The 20,701-nt window shown below is 40.0% G+C and overlaps 1 protein-coding gene across 3 annotated transcripts; it reads left to right on the top strand.

Moving 5' to 3' along the window:
- Nucleotides 1-2,671: 2,671 nt before the first annotated feature.
- Nucleotides 2,672-20,002, top strand: ALDH7A1 (aldehyde dehydrogenase 7 family member A1). 3 transcript variants are annotated; one of them, XM_072922648.1, is made up of 19 exons: nucleotides 2,831-2,915; nucleotides 3,036-3,089; nucleotides 4,086-4,151; nucleotides 4,386-4,449; nucleotides 5,867-5,947; nucleotides 8,754-8,877; nucleotides 9,479-9,611; nucleotides 10,198-10,242; nucleotides 10,575-10,652; nucleotides 11,490-11,587; nucleotides 12,604-12,645; nucleotides 14,250-14,344; nucleotides 15,192-15,276; nucleotides 15,564-15,670; nucleotides 17,049-17,165; nucleotides 17,593-17,690; nucleotides 17,855-17,928; nucleotides 18,673-18,748; nucleotides 19,516-20,002. In XM_072922648.1, exons 3-19 carry the CDS (start codon nucleotides 4,129-4,131, stop codon nucleotides 19,568-19,570), a joined length of 1,395 nt encoding a protein of 464 aa, XP_072778749.1. In that variant the 5' UTR covers nucleotides 2,831-2,915; nucleotides 3,036-3,089; nucleotides 4,086-4,128; the 3' UTR covers nucleotides 19,571-20,002. The 3 variants fall into 3 exon arrangements, with proteins under 3 accessions (XP_072778748.1, XP_072778749.1, XP_072778750.1); XM_072922647.1 differs by lacking the exon at nucleotides 4,386-4,449 and having other exon boundaries at nucleotides 2,672-2,915; XM_072922649.1 differs by lacking the exons at nucleotides 2,831-2,915; nucleotides 3,036-3,089 and adding an exon at nucleotides 3,376-3,545.
- The last annotated feature ends 699 nt before the right edge of the window (nucleotides 20,003-20,701 follow it).

Raw genomic sequence — 20,701 nt, 5'->3', positions numbered from 1 at the left:
CACCCCTGTTGGACTTGCAACTTCTGAAGACATAAATAGATTTAGATGTAGACCTGGACTGGACACAGCAGGAAGAAAAAGAGCTTGGGCCCTGCACTAATGTTGAATGTAGGTCTAAGCACATCTTCATGCAGTGGATGGTTAATACCCATGAGACTCACATGGTTAGCCCTGCATCATGACCACTGTCTGCTTGCTGACAAGCTTGCCCCAGGTCCCTTCAGAAAGGACTTTGGCACCATCTCTGACAGTGATACTCTCATCTGCTTGGATGCTCTAGAGCAAAGAATATGAACAGAGCCAACAATGCCAGGGTTTCAGATTTTTCCTGTGGCTCAACCAGTAGGTACTGCACCAATAGCTGTGTGCACTTGTTGCTAGAGAACTGCCTGCTTATGGTGATGAGAAAAGACTGTGGAACTGAAACTCAGTTCCCATGCATCAGCTACTGCCCTGAGAGTCCCACTTTTTTGCTAGAACACAATGCATGCGTTGCAGCTATGTGGTTGTAAAACACCTGTTTGATCATGTAAAGATATATAAGGTCAAAAAACCTGAAGATCTGCAGAAAGAAAACATTGCTACCTTTTTTGATACAAGTTTTATAGTATCCAAATACATTTTCCAAGTAAAAGAGACAGTTTGATCTTGCATGCAGCACAGCCAAAGGCAAAGCCAGCTCTTGAACTTTGCCAATACTATTTTCTACTGCTATTCTGTTTACATCATCCAAAAAATTTTTTCATTTGAAAAAAAAAAAAATTACTTGAACAACCATTTCTTAAAGAGCAAATAATTATTTATAGTTAATGCAATTCACATTAAGGAAAAGTGTGTAGCTGTGGAAAACTAAAAAATAAACAATGGCATTCTTGAGAGTGGCATTTCTTCTCTATCCTATAAGTTTGTTCTGAGACATTTAGATCTTAGTATCAAGGTTTATTCCTCATTGGTTTAGCCATTCAGAATATATTGCATTCCTGAAAACAAACAATATTTCATGATCACAGTAAGTCATCTAGATTTCCAAAGCCATTGAAGTGTAATTACAGTAAAAATATGGGATAGAAATCACTTCCAGTTTTGCAAGGTGAGTGTATATCAAATGTGTTAGTCCTGCATATGAGAAAGAAAAATGTTGTAACTTCACAGACACTGGCATGTAGATAAAGTGGATGGCTCAGAAGCCAAAGACACTGAGATTTTCAAGAATGGTATTGGAGAAGGAAAAGAATTGTGAATACTCCCACATATTACTATTTGTTGCATAAGGATAGCTACAGGTTTTTCCTCTTGTTTTGATGCCTCCTGTTCTTATTTTCTGCAGGAATTAGAAAAACCTGATCTGGGGACTCCTCTGCCCCTGCAGCTCTTGAAGGGTATATGGAATCACACAGAATCATAGTGTTATGTGTAGTAGATATAATTTGCGCCATTTCTAATATGATATATGTGATATTGAATATTTGTTAGAGTATACATATTTGTATTAGGATTCCCCCCCCCCGCCCCCCCACACACACAGGCGCAGGTGAGACCGGGTGTAGATTGGAAACTGATTTACAAGTAAGAAGGTACAGCTCGCCAGGAGATGGGCCATGTCTGGGGAGATACAGAAACCCCAGGTGCTGATCGTTAGCGTGAACGACCCGAGATGGATATCATGGAAATCCTGAGGCAGATACATGTGAATACAGGGTTCCCGTAAATTTCATCAAAGGATTCAACAAACTCCGGACAGTCATTTGTTCTCCCTCATCACTAAAAAGGAAAATCTTATTAACATATGGACTCTGAATAGAAGAAAAAACTGATTGCTGAAATCTTGGCCTCAGGCGGAATTTTCCCTATAAAAACCGCTTGTGCCAAGATGGAGGGGTGTGGGCATGGAGGAAAACCTCTGATGAGGCTGACTCCTTGTTGCACACCCAGGGCCGACCCCGGGCTCGGCTCTGTTCTTTCCTTGTGGCTGGCTAGATAGAATTTGATTGCAAAATAAATAATTTATTTTTCATATTAATTTGGCTGGACAAATTTTCATTTATAACAATAGAATGGATCGATTGCATTGGAAGGGAGCACATCTGGTCCAACCTGACTTTTCGAGTGGGGTCATCCCAGGGCACATGGCACAGATTTGTGTCCAGATGGTTATTGAATATCTCTAGTGAGAGAGACTCCAACCCTCTCTGGGCAATCTGTTCCAGTGTTTAGTCACCTGCACAGGAAATTCTTCCTCATGTTCAACAGTTTCTGCCTGTTGCCTCTCATCCTGTTGCTTGGCACCACTGACCAGAGCCTGGCTCTGTCCTCTTGCCACCCTCCATTCAGACACCCATAGACATTGATAAGGTCCGATCTCAGTCTTCCCTTCTCGAAAAGAAGCAGAGTGTGGGTAGATTTCGACAGCACACAGGCTGGGCTGCGCTGCCAATGCGGGGCGGGGGAGGCCCGGTCAAGGGGACTCGGTCAGGGGGGCTCGGTCAGGGGACTCGGACAGGCTCGGTCAGGGGGGCTCGGTCAGGGGGGGCTCGGACATGCCCGGTCAGGGGGGCTCGGTCAGGGGGGCTCGGTCAGGGGCGCTCGGCCAGGGGGGGCCGGCCAGCGGGGCCCGGCCCGGCCAGCGGGGCCGCGGCCAGGCGGGGCGGAGCGGGGGGCGCGGGCGCGGTGCCGCCAATGGCGGCGGGCGGGCGGGGCGCGACCGCCATTGCCCCGTCCCCCCGCGCTGGCGGCCCCCGGCCATGCTGAGGATCCGCCGCGCCTTGGCCGCGCTGCTGCCGCGGGCAGGGTCGCCGCCGGCCGCCGCCATGTCCACGCTGCTGATCAGCCAGGAGCGCTACGCGTGGCTGCGGGAGCTGGGGCTGCGGGAGGAGAACCCGGGCGTGTACAACGGGCGCTGGGGCGGCCGCGGGCAGGTGGGGGGCAGGTGCGGGGCGGCGGGGCCTCGGGGGTGGGGGGCGGCTGGGCCCTTACGGATTCGTGCCCTGTCCCCCGGGGAAGGGGCCCCGCCGCTCACCGCTGCCGTCCTACTCTAGGTGGTGACCACGTACTGCCCCGCCAACAACGAGCCCATCGCCACCGTCCGGCAGGTGAGCGCGGCCGGGGCAGCGCCGGGAACGGGGCGGGAGGAGCTCCGGGGCCCCGGGGCGTGGGTTCGGGCGCTGCCCCTGCACGGAACGCCCCGTACCGCAGCGGCGTCCAGGGGCTGCTGAGTCCAGGGCGGCCGCTGGAGCTCTTCGCAGCCTACTGCTGGCAATATGCCTGCAGCTTTCCTGGGAAGAAAAGCAGTCTGTTTGCTTTTTGTTTTTTGGGGTTTTTTTTTGGTGTTTTTTTTTTTTGTTTTTTTGTTTTGTTTTTTTTTTGGGGGGGGTTTGGGTTTTTTTTGTTTGTTTGTTTTTTGTTTTTTGGGTTTTTTTGTCTCTCCAGTCCTCCGCCTCTCACTTCTGCGCTTTTGCAAACGTTGTTGGGAAGAGCAAGGCTCCCTTCCTTGCCTTTTCGTTTGTTCTTAGGGAAGTTGCAGAATAGCGACAGATTTTGTCTATTTGGTAAGGATGAGTGGCCTGGGAGGAGGTAGGAAGGAGATCAATTTGACGTTAAAGTAGTACATTTGTCAATGTTTTTACTGTAAAAATAGCACTATTGTATTAACTTACTCCTTTTGTGTATTAAGACTCAACTGGCCCTTGATGCCCAGTGAGGCTGATGGAGTAGGACATATTTATATATGTGTGTGTATGTATGTATATAACAAACATATATAAAACTGTTATTCTATATGGAGCTTCTTCTAATACCTGAACGAAAATTTCTGCTCATGGCTTTTTTGGTTGTTGTTTTTTTGTTGTTTTGGGGTTTTTTTTGTTTTTAATTTAGGCAGTACATATGCTTTTCATTGACAGTGTCTTCAGATAACTTGTCATATTGAAACCAAATTGTGTCAATTTACAAGCATTCTATAAAAGTGGTATCCTGTAGTGCAAGTACACTCTATAAAAATGTTGATCTTGAGTTAGATGCGGAAGCTTTTTTGTGCCATTTCTTTTGAGCATTTGATTTTCTTAACCTTTATGTGCTTTTTCATATAGGGTAATTTGGAGGATTATGAAGAAACAGTAAAGAAGGCTAAAGATGCATGGAAGGTCTGGGCTGATGTAAGTTAATGGAGACTTCTCATTTATTACAGATCTGTGGCAGAGACAGGCGATAAAATTGCCTCATAAGGTGAAGGTGTAAAAATGTGTTTGTACTGTGTGTGGTACATTAAAGCAAAAATCTGGAATGGAGACCTCAAGAAACAAGCCCAGATAGTTTGTGTATGATACCATTGGGGTACAAAGATGAGGACATTGACTTGTGGGATATGTTTGTTTTGAAAACCCTGGCAGATTTACCAAGGCTTGTGCCTGTGAGCTGTTGCCAGCAGGTCTGGTGAAGTTCAGAAACTTTGTAGTAAGTAAACTATCCCTATACATATTTCACTTCCTGTCGCCCCCTCTTCTGGGAGAGCTCTGTGGAATATTTGGAGGTGTAACTTGTGTTGATCTTCTTGTTCTCCTGGTGTGAGGAAGACTGCTGGTTATAAACATGGGGGGTTTTGGTTCACCTGCTGTCTTGAACAATACAGTTGTTCAGTATTTCACAGAACAACTGTGTGGTTCAAAAGCATTAGTGTTACGTTGTACGTAACAGCTAAGCTATTCTTCCTTCGCAAGCTGTAGTTCCCCATGCAGCTCTACCAGCTGTGTCCAGCCAGCACCCATCCTGCTGATGGCTGTGCCAGGCTTGGTTCTTATAGTTACCTGTTGTTTCTTTAGTAGAACCTGAAACCTGAATTTCAAAAGCTGATGTACTGTCTATGTCTTAGCCAGCACAGTAGTTTATCTTGTCTGAAGACAACAAAGTTTAATTGTTGTCTAGCAACAAACTTTAGGATGAACAAAACAGCTTCCTCGGGATATGTTAGTATGTGTTCTTTTGTTACAATTTGTGCGTCTAATGTTGGTAACTCATAACATGTTTGGAAATAATCTGAAAGCAATCCAACAATAGCAAATAACAAATAACATTAACTTTGAGAAAAAGCCTTCAAGAAACATCCAATATGTTGAAAAAAAACCAAAACATTAAATGTTTCTTGAAGGCTTTTTCTCAAAAGGTATTAATTTGTGAATTTTGTTGTTTGTAATGTGCTTACTTGAAAGATATTGGCTGTAGAGGGCTATGCTTGCATGGTTTGTGCATTTCTCCTCAGTCTTGTTTTTACAGAGAACTGTTGTTTTAAACCTGTAAATCCTTTTGCATATGGTTGGCAAATTAAACATGGCTATTGATTATTATTTACCATACTGAGACTACATTTTAAAAATTATATTAAGAGTTGGTGTATGAGCTTAATATTTTCATGAGTGAGGTTTCTATGTGTCTTAATTTCTGCTAACAAAGTAAGTGTCATATTGAAAGAAAGTTTGAAAGTGTGGTATTAAGTACACTTCAAGGCTCAGAAACCAGTAAGTACACTTTTATAAAAAATGCTTGTTTCTTGAGGTGCAGCTAATTGGTTGCATTGTGGGTGATGTAGTTGAACAGAAGTAAGAGGACTAACAAACTAAATGCTTTTGGCAATATTCAGTGAAGCTGAAGTTTTGAACAGAAAAAGTTTATACTATTATCAGTCTCTGAGGCAGGAAACAGTTTCTTGTAAAGCAGTGCACATGATAAAAATGAACAAGTAGCAGTGTCTTGGGAAGATAAAAAAGCACAGCAATCGGTGACTGCTTACTACAAGGACTGAAAACTAGCAGTATATATACAGCAGGAGTTACAGATTTTCGATCTCGCATAGATTCTTCTTGTTTGTTTTGACTAGATCCCTGCACCTAAACGTGGAGAAATAGTGCGACAGATTGGTGATGCCCTGAGACAAAAAATCAATGTTCTAGGAAGCTTGGTAAGGTATTTTCAGAAGTAGCCTACATTTTTTGGGGGGGGAGGGTGGGAAATGAAGGTAAGGGGTGTGTCACACTTGGGTTTTTTTGAATAATACTAATTTTTTTCTGCAATACTAACCCTAGTAATTGTTAAGTAATTGCTGTTAGTTCTGTTAGTTTTCCTAATTAAGTTTTAATTTTAAAAATAAGAAAAGAATTTCAAAATTGCTGTGTTATAGAAATGACATGAAGCTGTGTCAGCTGAGAGCTTGGTTACTTGTTAAGAAAAGGTTCTTCACCCAGAGGGTGGTTGGTCACTGAACAGGCTCCCCAGAGAAGTGGTCACAGCACCAAGCCAGACAGAGTTCAAGAGGCATTTGGGCAATGCTCTCAGGCACATGGTGTGATTCCTGGAGATAGTGCTGTGTTAGGAGCTGGACTTGATCCCTGTGGGTCCTTTTTAGCTCAGGATATTCTGTGATTCTGTGAATTGACAATTTATAATAGGAAAAGAAAGTTTATTATGGGCCTCTCTGGGATGAGTGGTACAACTGTTGCCCTGCCTGCCCTCTTGCCTGTTAGATAGGGCACTTTCTAATACTAAAAGTGTCTTGGAAAAAGACCTTCCTCTAATACAGAGCTTTTTACCATGAGCTCTTTCTGGTGATCTGCAGGATTTTGTCAAGTGACATGCTTTAGAAGTTGAGATGGTCTTATTGAGGTGATCTTGCAGTGCTGTGCAGGAGATAAAGGCTGAAGGACCACTCCTTTAAAACTCTTACTTTACTCCTTTTCTTGCTAGGGAAGAAAGGGAGTCAAGTGGGAAACTTCCACTTTCTTTTTGCAGGGCTTGCCTGTCTGTGCTGTTGTTCAGAAACAGCTGTCAGTGAATAACTCCATGTGTAGTCAAGCCTATATTGTTAACCTCCAAAACTTTGTTCTGCCGTTTTCCTTGACACTGTCTCCTCAGCACAGTTTCTGTTGTGGAATTACAGTGCTAATGTACTCCTGTATTCAAAAATAGTAGAGCTTCCCTGATGAGTGTAGACAGACAGAAGTTTGTTCTCTATTCCTTGACCAAAACTTACAGCTTCTTGCCATATTTTCTTAGTTTTCCCAAACAAATAATATATGTGTTCAGCTCTGCTATGATTGGGGATGAATTTTAGGGTGAAAGAAGTGCAGTAGGTATTCAGGTTTTAGGACTTTGCCTGGCTTTAGAATATGTAAAAAGGAACTGCATAGAAACTCATCTTTCTCATACGCTGTAGGAAATTTCCAGCCTCTGTAAAGACGTTTGATGGGGGGTTCCACGGATGGATATAAGCGAGATCTCTGTTGGTTGCTCTTGGGGGATGAGGTTTATTCAGGATGCAGAAAGGCCCTGCCTGGAGCTGTGTAGCAGCACGTGGCTGGGCCTGAGGTGATGGGGGAGGGGAGAGACAAAGAGGGGAGCAGGGACTCCCGGAGGACGCTCCAGGAGGAGAGGGGAAGATCCAAGAGGGCGTCTGGCCCCTCTGAGACCCCTTATCAAGGGGGGCTCCAAGGTGGGCTGGAACAAGACTGGGGCCAATGGGGTCACAGACACTTGATGCTTCAGGGGAGGGTTACAGGTGGGGGTGAACCATACATTCTGGGGGGTGAGATGGAACAGTCCATTTGGCTTTTGGACCCCTCTGTAAGTGAGGGTTATTGTCCAGCCAGTAGGGGGCGTTATATTCGTCTTGGCTGTACTATTGTGGTTCTTAATCATATTTATCTACCCTTCCCAACAAGCCTCACCTTGCCATGCTGTGGTGAAGTATCCCGATGTTTCTACTGCACTTACCCATGCTGTGTTTCTCAGTAACTATGTCTGATGCTGCTCTGGTTTTGGTCAGATCTAGACTGTTCCTTCTGTCTTGAGATGACCATAGGCATACAGAAATACAGTTAGTCATCTTTATGTTAACTTTGACATAGAGAGAAGAATCCAGTGGAAATCCTTTGAACCTGATTCCTCATATAACAGCCTTTTTAAAGTACAGTCATCAGTGTAAAGTGGGAGGTGATACCTGCATGGAGAGTCCATGCTATTCAGAGCAAGACCACAAAACTGAGTGGAGATAAGTAGGTGATTTCTCAGTTCCTAAATTTTCAAATTTTCTCATTTTTGGATGACGATATCTTCAAATACCAGCTTATTCTCACTGATATATTTCAACTGAGTATATCTAACATAAATAAATAAATTTTAAGAGAAGGATGTAGTTTAAGATCAACTTCAGAAAAAAAAAATCAATACATTGATCCTAAACATCCCAGGTTACTAAAATATTAAACATGTGTAAGCACTTTCAGCAGTCTGTGCAAATGAAATCTCTCAAATTTGCTTTGAGATGTTGTAAAATTAGTAGTTTGCTTACGAAAAATGTAAGTGGCTGTTTTCTTTTGCTGGAGCAGAGTAATTCCTCTTTTCCAGCTTGTTCCTTGCCTGGCCCACAATGTAGGCAAGGCTGATGATGTAAATCCAAGATGTTGTTGATCTAAATATATGAATCTCATTAGTTTTGGACCCTCCTTTCAGTAGTTTTTAAAAATTTTTTCTCCATTAATTTCCTTTTCTAATTTCTTCCTATTGTATTGGGATATGACCCATGTCAAGTTGTCCAGTGTGTTGTTTCTTTAAGTTCTATGTAACTGAGGAAGAGGTGAATCTCTTCTAATGAAATCCACCAAGTTAAAATCTTACTTGAGTAGATACACCCAGCATTAAGGGGAGACCAAATATATTAGGGGTCCAAGGGAATTTTGTAAAAAAGTTTGTCTTACTCTGAATTTTTTCAGGTCTCTTTGGAAATGGGAAAGATTTTTGTCGAGGGTGTTGGGGAAGTACAAGAGTATGTTGATGTCTGTGACTATGCTGTTGGTTTGTCCCGAATGATTGGTGGACCTATTTTGCCTTCAGAAAGTAAGTATGCATTATTTTTTTGGTTTTGTGTGTGGAGTTTTTTGTTTAGTTTTTTTTTTCCTTTGAAGAATGAAGATATGGAGGTGTAGCTTAAATATATCATCAAGATCTCTGTTTGGTGTGTTACTTAGGGAGCTTTAGGAATAGATGTGGTGGGCAGTAGTGACAACTATTGAAGTATCTAATGAAGTGACAGATAAGCAGGTCAGTCCATCCATTTTCTCTCTTCTTTGAAGCATTAGATTCTCTTTGATTTCTTTATTGATGAAAGGTGGTAGAGAAAAGTATGTAAAAAGTTTTGAAGTGTACTTAGAAAGGAGAGACCTCCTTGTCAGTTATTGATTATCACAAGTCATCATTATGTTAACTGAATAACTAAAATAATAAAAAATTATGTTGTCAAATCATTAGCTTTTTGTACAGTCTAGCTAACCTTGATCCAGGTAAGCTGTGGAACACAAATAATACAGCTCTTTGCAAGCTAATGCTATGGTGGACTGAAGAGTGATGCTAGGTTTCTTGCTTACATGTTTTCCCTTTTTAGAAAAACCCCAAACATTAAATGGATGAAAACTGCATTATGTTGTGACTTTGGTTTCAGGACCTGGCCATGCCCTTATAGAGCAGTGGAATCCCGTTGGGCTGGTGGGAATCATCACGGCCTTCAACTTCCCTGTGGCAGTTTATGGGTGGAACAGTGCAATTGCAATGATCTGTGGAAATGCTTGCCTCTGGTAAGATCTCACTGTCCACCTTGCTAGCAGTATTTTTAAATGGTAAATTATTAACTCAGGCATGAAATAATTACTGAGTGTCAGGTGTTTCTGGATATTTGAATCTATGTAATGTAGGCTTAAATTCTCTTTAGTTTTAGTCAGGGCTTTTTTAATTTTGTGGTAAGCTCCTCTTTGAAGTACTAAGGTCAGATCCATCCAAGATTTAGCCAAATGGTCTGTGAATAAAGAACCCAGGATGAGAGCTTGCAGCAGTGGTAGTTAATATATTCCGAGTTGGTACAGCAAAGATTAAAAATCTCAATAAGTAGCTTTACTTTCTCTTCTGTCTCCTATTTTGTTTTCATCTACCTCCTTCTGTCTAAAGTCTGGCCTAACTGTTGTCCACATAAATCTCAACAGAAGTTCTGAATGCTCAGCTGCAGAAGGAAATACTTGCACTCCTGTCTTAATTTGTTCCTGAAAACCAGCCTAACCAAAGTGTGCTGTAGATCAGAGATGTTAAAACTTGCTTATTTGAATTATTTTGTATTCTTAAAGAATTTAAAAGAATAAGAAGATAATGTAATTTTTTTTCCCTTTCTAGGAAGGGTGCTCCTACAACATCCCTTGTTAGTGTTGCTGTTACAAAGTGAGTTCTGGTTTCTTTGATCTTCATCCCAATAAAAAGGAGAACTTCACCAAAAAATAAATTTCATAGTGATACTTCCTTTAGGTTTATTGTTACTTTATATTAACATTTTAAATACTTTCTGTGCATTACCAATAGCACTTGTTTTAAAATGCTAAATAAAAGTAGGCCCCTTAAAATAGGTAATTACTAAGTCTTATAGATCTAATATTAACGCCTGAGAACAATTACCCCAAACCACTACTACCCCAAAATCCCCAGACAGTTGTAATGGTTCATTCCTTATTTGCACTTGTCAGAAATCTCTAACATTTTTACATCTTTGACTCCAGGATAATTGCAAAAGTCTTGGAGGATAACAAGTTGCCCGGAGCAATCTGCTCTCTGGTTTGTGGTGGAGCAGACATTGGGTAGGTAATATTTCATGGTATTGGTGAACCTTTATAAAAGGTAAAAAAAATATTCTTTGAGGTACTTCTTGTGAAGTTATTCTAATCTCTAGGAATGCACATGTTGCCATGATTTTTATCAGCTGATCTGAAATTCTGGCCCTACATTAAATATAATACGTATGTCGACTTGCTGTTGTGAGATCAGCTGCAAACAAAGAACTTGTCAAATATTTAACGAAGAGACATGACTAAGTTTATATTCCACTTCTGCATATGCTTACACCCAAAGAGTACAGTTAATATTAGGTTCCCCTTACCATGTTCTTGAGTGTTTTGAATTTGTAGCATCCTTTAGATTAGTTGTGGAGTAGAATGATTCCCCTTTTCTGTGCTCGTACAGGACTCTGCACTTGCTCATAGATGTGCTGTGCTTGGAACCTGTACAATCCAAATCACTTAATTTGATTTTTACAATAAGGAAATCCCCCATACAAGTGTATATTCAGATATATCTTTTGAGTATTTAAGGAGAAGGCAAAACATATGACGGGCACTTAAAAAAGTTATAGATTTGCATGTTTTCTTATGGATCATAACAATCTCAGAATATACTTTAGACTGAATTTCAGAGTTACTACAGGTGATGCTTTTTTGTCTGAAAAGGTGGCTGGAAACAGCCACGTTCCTTTTTTCTGGCTAAGGAGAAGCTTTCCTGACATTAGCTTAGTTGCTTGATGGTTCAAAGAAGTGGCTCTGGTATTAAAGCTCTTCCTGATTGGAGCTGATATATGTGGAAGCTGCTTTTCTGTCTACATGTCTTTTGTTGAACACAGTGCTTTGTGTTCCATTGTGCAGGACAGCAATGGCGAGAGATGAAAGAATGGACCTTTTATCCTTCACTGGCAGCACAAAAGTGGGCAAACAAGTAGCACTTATGGTTCAGGAGAGATTTGGTGAGTGTGTGGGTTCTTCTCTATTTCTTTCCATATTTGTTGAAGGCAGCAGTGCCCCATAAGATTTTAAAATAACAGTTTGTTTCAGCTGTGTTACCTCTTTTTTTTTTTTTTTTTTTTTTTTTTTTGTCTTGGATAAATCACGGTTTGAAACTGCTCATAGATACATATGGCATTTTTCAGGTAGTTCTGTTACAATTCAGATTTTTTTTCCAGTTTATCCACAAATCCATAGTCCTACAATTAATTTGGGGAGAGGTGTGGTGATGTCCATTAGTGTTAAATGGTATGGAAATTGTTAGGGTAAATAGCCAGGGCTTATGGTCTTTTTGGCAATGTGAATAGAATACTTTAATACATTCCCCCTCACCTTTTACTCCTGATAAACATAGTTATGATTTTTGAGGTGCTGTTTTTGTTGCAAATATTTAAAAGTGGACAGGCAAGAATCTCAGCTGCTGGATTCTTACTTCTTCGTTTATGAACAGCACCTTGCAAACATATCTTTTTTGTTTTATACATTTAAAGTTCATACAAATGTAAAAAAAGCCCCCCCAGAAACCAGAACAAATAGCTAATATTCACCCAGATGCAGGTTGTGATTTTTTTTGTCTCAGATTGTAGATCAACAGTTGCCAGGGAAATAAATGAGCTTAGTTAAATTTTATGTGCATTTTGATTTTTGTAGGACCTTATTCTTTATGTTGTACTATTTATGCTGCAACTTTTTCCTGTTTTAATCTCTTTCTTTCCAGAGCTGTTTTTTTGCCTATCTTTTTAAACTTCTTTGTGCCATAACTGCTGTGCGCATATCTTCATAATATGTGATAGATGTAGTATTTGCTGTAATTTTCTGGTTTGGCTAGAGTAATTAGTTGACTGTGATCTCTAAAACATTTTGTTTATCCATAAAAATATGTTTCGTGAAGCTTAGTTTTAGTAAGAGGTAGCCTCACTGACTGAGGTGCAGTGAATACATGTGCACATGGCATAACTTATTTCGTGTTTTTCATTAGGTCGAAGCCTGCTGGAACTGGGAGGAAACAATGCCATTATTGGTAATACACGCTGTAGAAATTTAGTCCCATAGATGATATTTGGAAGCTAATATGCAAATATTCATAGCTAATTGTCACTTTTTTCTGTTTCTTTTGTTTTCTTGTTTTTCCCCCCACACTGGGCCTTTAAAAGTATGTATAGTTCATGTAGAATAATAGAATGTTGCAGGGGTTTTCTGTCTTTTATGTTGTGGAGGGAGTGGGTTTTAAGACAAAAAGTGAGATTCCAAGATGTTTTAAGTAATCAGTGTTGAAGAGGAGAGCAGAATGAGATAAGCAGTAGGCTTCAATAATGGGTTGTGGACTAAAATAAATTTGATTTTATGATGGTTTTAGTTGTAGAATCATTAAGGTTGGAAAAGACCGTTAAGATTGAGTTTAGCTCTTAACTCAGCACCAGCATATTCATCTCTATACGATGTTCCAAATGCCATGTCCTCATACCTTCTGGATACTTCCATCCATAATGACTCCACCATTTCCCTGGGAAGCCTGTTGGAATGCCTGACTGCACTATTATATGTAATATCATGAGCACTACACTTTTAGCATTTTAGACTATAAGTACATAGATATAAAGTCTAATATACTTATGATACTTGAAAGAAAAGCATACAGGTATTTATTTCAGTAGCACATTTTTCAGGCTTAAGTACCCTAGGGTATGAAACAGTTCCTAGATAAACAACATAAATACTATAAAGCTGAGTGAAAATAATATATAAGCTCAGTAAGTACCCAAATTGTTGTCCTGTTGTGCTGTTGCCTTTTGTTTCACCTTTCTCATATTCTGGACAAATGTGCTTATTTACATATAAATACTCTTGAAATTTGAAGTACAAACATGATGCTACATTATCTATTCTTTGAAAATCACATTTGAACAGGTCCTTCTTTTTTCCTATGTGGCTTTTTAGCCAGCAGTATAAATTTCTTTTATGCTTTGAAAGTAATTCATTTTTTAATGTTAAAGTCCTGCCTTTTTTGGAATTGACTTTGAAGGATCACAGGATCATTGTTTGGTTGGACTTCATCCCAAACTTCATTATAGTTTTGCATGATTAAGAGACTTTAGTGGGATTGGTTAAGCTGTGTGATTTTTTGGGGCTCTGTCGAGCTTTATAAAACATCTCAATGTCTTCTAGCCAGATGAATTTCTTCAGTTCATTGTACTGAATTTATTACTGTACACCTGTGTGTTTTAGCTATGCTTTTTACAAGGCCACATGGATACACTTTATGATTGCTACTTTATGCTGATAAACTTCTCAGTGAGAGACAGACAAGGTGGAGAAATGTCAAAAAATTGCTTGTAGTTTCCTGAATTAAAAGGAAACTGGAATTATTTGCAAACTTTATTGCAAACGGCTCTCTTCAGTAGTTCAAACCTATAGTTAAGGCCAATTGCATATGTCTAATTCCAGCTGCGGAGAAATAGTGGGAGTTTTGAGGTGTTCCTTTGTTTCTTACCATGCTGTGCAATAGTGCAACTATTCCTAAAGATTCCTGACCAACCTGTCAGTTTCTAATATTGTTTATCTTCTTAAGTTTTGTGAACTGCTTGTTTACTCCGGTAACATGCTCATATTTCAATTTTTTTTAAGTGTTTGAAGACGCAGATCTAAACCTAGTCATTCCATCTGCTTTATTTGCTGCTGTGGGAACAGCAGGTCAGAGATGCACAACTGCTAGAAGGCTGGTGAGTAAATGTGTATCATCTGGTTTGGGTAGCTCTGAATTTTAACTTAATTCCAAATTGGCTCAGAAAATGCCTAACAATTTCTAATATTGCAAAGAGCAATAATATTTAAAACACATTTTTATTTTGTCAAAAAATGTATGGTGGAAAAATAACACAGTTTCATTCCAGTGTAATTCTAGCTCTAAACAGTTTCTTTGTATGTATTTCTAAATATGCTGTAAGTCAGGAGAATAGTAAGTTCTGTATTTCTGTTTTCATTGCCAGAGCTTTTCTTATGACAACTACAAATTTTGGTTCGGTGTTTATATTGCAGAAAAGCAAGGGGGTGTGTGTGTTACCTACTTTGTTATTAATTCTTAACCAATCATTTTCAACAAGTTCAGTGGTGTTATAGTGTCGGTGTCTGCATAGTCTTGTCAGAGTTGGGTTGATTCAATAAATATTAGGCAAAATGGATGTAGGTTAATTGATTTGGGTGTATTGGATGGGCAGTGATTCCTCAAACTGAGGCAATAAAATCTCTGGAGGGTTTGTTCTAGAACACTGAATTGAAATGTTTACAAAGCGCATCAGTAACACTGATCTGAGATGGGGTAAAATTAAAACAGATTCTTGTTTCTTGGCTTGTTTTTGATCTTTATGATGAAGGTTTTACATCTTCATTTTCTATTTGGTGTTAGTGCTGTTTCAGAAACCTTGGCCTCTGTCTCTTTTTCATTTTGGGATTTGCTGAATACGAGCAATAATATTTCCATTCTTTATTCAGCCCCCTTTGAAGTGCAGTAGTACTTCAGGAATAGTTACATGGGCTGCACTGTCTTACAACTTTCTTACCATGTTTTAGTTTCTCCATGAAAACATCCATGATGAGGTGGTGGCAAAACTTGCCAAGGCCTATGCCCAGGTCCGCATTGGCGATCCATGGGATTGTAAGTAGCTATTTCCATCTCTTGGGTTTAGGAAAAATGTTGCTGCTGGTTTCTTTCTGTTTAAATTCTAAAGTGATTATAGATCCAAAGTATCTAATTTTAGTCATTTACCAGGGGGTGGAAATAGCTGGTTTCATTTAGGATACAAACTCTGAAAGGAAGATGAAGAATCTGGCTAATACTGCTCATCCTGGACAGAAAGAACAGTTAATTCCAAGATGTTGTGATAAGAATATTTGCAAACATACAGAATTTTGATGAAAGTTTGCTTCTGAATCTTTTTTTAGCTGACACTCTGTATGGGCCTCTTCATACCAAAGAAGCAGTGAAAATGTTCCTTGATGCAGTAGAACAAGCAAAACAACAAGGTGGCTCAGTGGTCTGTGGTGGAAAGGTGATTAAGTTATTTTTGCTGCTACAGTTTGTGCTCTAGGAAAAAAAATACAGTAACATGATGGCTTAGGCCAAGCTTGTACCTCAGCTTGTCCTATCAGTTACTACAGGATATCAGGTTAGTCAGATTGAGAATTGTTTGAATCGGAATCCTGTCTTCAGGGTGTCCTAGTTTAGGGCAAATTTTGGGAAAACCCTCTGAAAGGAGCCCCCAGGAAATAAACCCCCACGGCCCCTCCCCACCCACCTGGTTCAGGGAAAAATTTCCTCTGAGAGAGAAGTGGAAAAGAACCTGTTTATTCAACGAACAAAGCACTCCCCAGCACCAAAACAATTAACAACACCAGATGACAACAAAACTCTTTCACCACTCTGAAGAGATGAACAGATCCAGAAAGTCTTTCCTGGGAGTGGTCGCCCAGGTCTGGACGCTGGGGATTGCTCTCCAGCACTGGGGATGGCTGCTGCAGATCACAAAATGCAGGCTCCTGGTGTTCCTTGGTGTTTCCCAGATGTCCAGAGCAGGTTGGATGGTATTCAGGAAGAGGAAAGGAAAAAGCAACAGTCCAGGGAAAGAATTGGACTGCTTAGCTAACCTAACTAGGAAGCAAAGGCAAAAGCAGAAGCAAGCAAAGCAAGAAAGCAGGCAAAGCAAGCAAGCCAAGCAAGCCAAGCAAGCAAAGCAAGAGCCAGCCAGCCAGCCCTAGCCTTTTCTAGACAGCAGACCATGGGGGGAGGTGAACCAGATGATAACAAGGCAAAACAAACCTTCACTTTCAGAGTCAGTTCTGAAAGCACAGAACATAATATCAAACGTAAACAGAACACATGATTGGAGATACAAACACCATAACGTCACCCTAGGACACAGGGTAAAGGCAATTCTACTTGGAAGCTACTCTTAGACCACTCCCCAATTGCAAGTGATAGTGAAAATACAAAAAGCAATGTAAATGGTGAATGTCAAACACGTAACAAAGGTAAATTGCAGTTCTGTCGAAATACTGGAGATACAAGACAATCACTTGTACATCTTCATCATGCAGGATGCTTAATTCTCATTGACTTATCATTCTGGGGCTTCATGTCTTCCATTGGCAACTTCTTTATACCTTTAAAATTCTAAGTAGCTTACAAGTAAGAGAATGGAAGTTTCAGCTTCTACACTTTACAGTTTGATTACATCCTTAGTGGACATAAATTTTACTTATTTAAGTATTTAAAATATAGAAGCATAACTTAAGTTACTCATACTATCTGGTCTTCCATTTCTGACTTCTCAGCTGTAGTGGTCAGACCATGAAAGATTCCTTTTCTACACTAATACTAAATTGAATGCTGATTGGAACTTACTTGCTTATTTTTAAATTATTTTAAAGGTTATAAATCGCCCTGGAAACTATGTTGAACCAACCATTGTGACTGGCCTTCCTCATAATGCACCCATTGTCCACACTGAGACGTTTGCTCCCATACTGTATGTGCTGAAATTTAAGGTAAAATTACAGTGGTGAAACAACTGTCAAGGATGGTAACAGTAGAGTCACAAGAGAGATCTCAGATGTGTGTCATATCCATGCAATAGTCCCAGTGCTTCAAGAATTGGTAGCTCTTGTTCTGTACTGTGAGATAGCCACTATGCAACTCACTGTGTAGCCACAGTGAAGAGTGCTGGAGTTACGATGAGAATCTGCACAGGAACAGATTCCTGTTGTTGGTGTTCATTGTTGATGCTGTTCATGTCTGTTCAAAAGCAGACTGTGTTTCATGCAGCACTGCAGGTATTGCTGGTGCATGTGTATTTGCCCAGTGCTGTTCTGTACATTGCACTGTGGCATGTTGGGTTTTTTTCTCACAGAGCTTCTTTGTAACTGCTTTGCTTTGGATAGTCATGGCTTAACCATTGACACATGTTTCTTCTAGGAGGAAGAGGAGGTTTTTGCCTGGAATAATGAAGTAAAACAAGGTCTTTCCAGCAGTATCTTTACCAAGGATTTGGGACGGATTTTCCACTGGCTTGGGTATAATTTAAATTATTTTTATACTTTCTTGAGGAACATGAGATCAGTCTTTCATGTCTTTTGTAAACCCTACATAATGCTAGTTGAGCATTTTACAGCACTCATTTTAGGGAGGGAGCCTTTCCTGATCCTAAGGAGGAATTGTGCCTTATCTTTGTTTGTAGGCCAAAGGGATCTGATTGTGGCATTGTGAATGTTAACATCCCAACCAGTGGAGCTGAGATTGGAGGTGCTTTTGGTATGTTACTTATGCTTCTTCAATGTTTTATTCAATCCATTTAAATGACTAAATGTAAATAAATAAGTGAAGTTAATTTTGAATCATACTGCTTTAGCAGAAAACAGATATTGACTAACAGTAGTTAGATTTAAACTTTTAAAAATAGTTATATTAGGTTTTTAAAAATTCCATGTGTTATTTCCTTCTCCTCCCCTCTATCAAAGGAGTGTAACTCAAGAGATATATTCTGGAGGTATTTAAATATATGGCCAGGTGCAAAACTGTGTAGAAGTTTTAATTAAAATAATCTTGAGCAATTCTGTGTATATTGGCAATTTTATATAAGATGTACAGTATGTAGTATTTTTGTGAGAAAATCTTTAAATACAAATTTTTGCCTTTATTTCACTTTTCTAATATACCTAAGGAAATGAGGGGGTGGAAGAAGAAGTATTAACCTTACCAATTAAACAGTACAAGAACCAGCACATTCTTGTACTCTTGTCTTGTGTTAAGATGAATGTTTTTAAAACAAGGTCCTCTAGTGCCACCGTGATGAGCCTTTGAACTCCAGGAAGATGTTTTTTTACATCAAGCATGAAGGGAGAGCTAGCTGTGAGGGGTGGTAATTTAGCTCAGATATAGGACAAGGGAAAGGAATAGCTTTTCCCATGTATTTTCATAAAAATGTCTTACCTCCTCGAATTAGTCCTGATTCCCATGTCCAAGAATAGGTTTTAATTTATAATGCTTTTGCTACAGGTGGTGAAAAGCACACTGGTGGGGGAAGAGAATCTGGAAGTGATTCATGGAAACTTTATATGAGACGGTCTACTTGGTAAGACAGACCAGATAAATTTAAATTACAGATGAACTTCCAAAAGTTCAAAGCATATAAATATTTGGCTACAAGGCTACTATCTTTGCTGAATGTGACCATCTATAAGTGTGATTGCCTTTTCTTCACATTCATAGCAGAAGAAGATTTGAAGGGTTTTTATGAAGACTTTTTTTATACTTTCCAAGGGGAAAAAAATAAGGTGGTTTTGGGGTCCCCCCTCACCCTCAATTGATTTTAAATTCATCTGAAAAATTACTGAAACTTGTCAGGAAATACACTGAGTTTCAGCCACAGTGAGGAGACCATGAGGGCACCACTACTGCCTCTGGTAGGTGATTCAGCTATATGTTGATTAGCTATCCACAGACCTCCTGACAGCCCATAGTGGATGAAGATTAGTGTCCTCTGTTGACTGTCATAGTCTTTACCTGTGCTATCTTTGCTTACCATGCAAGGACTTACAAACATGAGAAATTCCACCTTGGTTTTTCTATCTGGACATTCTCCAAGTATGAGAAAAATAGATAAAGAGAAGTAAGATTCTCCATAAAGAAAGAGATAATGGCAAATATGGTCTTTTCCTCTACATGGTTAGTATATTGAAAACTGGAGTAAAGTTAGTTCATAATTTTAAGTAGGCAAATTGCTTTAGAGAAATCTTTTGTTTAGATGTGACAGAAATAAGCAGCTTGTACATAGGATGTGGACTTCATAATCTGTCTCAGTGATTAAGTCTGGTCTCTAACTTGTTGTTTCTCTTTCAGTACAATCAACTACAGCAAAGATTTGCCTTTGGCTCAAGGAATCAAGTTTCAGTAACAATCTTGTGAATGTCTGCGCTATGAACCATCCTAGAATTTCTGGATCAAGGAGCTCCTAGGCATCATGGGGATAAAAATTAATTATTTGAAGCCGGTTCTGTCAGAACATCAGCTACTCTTAAACTCCTTCACTTTCTATGTTCTAATTTAGTCTTCAAATGAGAAGTCTGTAGTCTTTGGGAAGAAGGGAGGGTGACTAAAACTAACCACCTTGGGTTCAGGTGGCCTGGATAGCATTGCCTTAACACTGTATTTGAGTGCCAACACTGCCTCTGTCCCCTCCCTAGTTTTTGCTGATGTTTCCAGCTACAACGTCTGTGTTTCAAACTGTGTGCCAGGTTCCCTGCAGGTAACTGGTGCTGTGGGGGATATTTGGCTACAGCACAGGGCTATTTTTCAATGAATAAATAAAGGTACATTTTGTGAAATAGCTTGGGCTTCTCATTTGTTTCATTCACTGTTTTTGAGCAGGAATATTCAGAGGACTATCCATTTTCACACACTGAGCTGCTGGCTGGGAAAAGAATCATTGAGCTAAAGCACTGCTTTAGTTTTCCTGCCTCTCCTTCAGAAAGGAGACTTTCAGCACACGTTGGGAGATAGAGGTCTGCTGTAGTGTCTTGGAATCTCCTTTTAGCACTTGAAAGGATTACAGCCAATTCAGGTTGTCACCCCTTTTGTGGTACCCTACAACCAAACTGGCTGGAGATGAGAACTGGAGATGCAGTTGAAGAAATAATTTTATAAGGAAAGACATATTGCTTACTTGTGTTTCACCTCAAATGAGAGTTTCTTTTGGCCACTGGAGACTAAAGGCAACAACAGCTCATTTAGAAGCCTTGCTCAGGACTCAGGATGAGAAAAGACACAATGCTACTAGACTGATTTTAGCTTTCCACAGAGAAATTTCTGCAGTTCTTAATATATTGATTTTGGGGATTCTTCTCGATGTCATATACCAAATTTCCACAATCTCTGAACATGGCAGAACTGTTCATTTTGGGCTCAGATTCGAGTAGTCGGATTTGACTTGATTTATTTTGATGATATTTTGGTGGCAATGCCATGCAAACTGGATTGAAAGTCCACCATACCACAATATTAGTTGGTCTCCTTTCAGCTTTGTTTC

This window comes from Taeniopygia guttata, chromosome Z, assembly GCF_048771995.1.
Source record: "Taeniopygia guttata chromosome Z, bTaeGut7.mat, whole genome shotgun sequence".
NCBI classification, from domain to species: domain Eukaryota; kingdom Metazoa; phylum Chordata; class Aves; order Passeriformes; family Estrildidae; genus Taeniopygia; species Taeniopygia guttata.
This window is presented reverse-complemented; position numbering and strand designations above follow the sequence as displayed.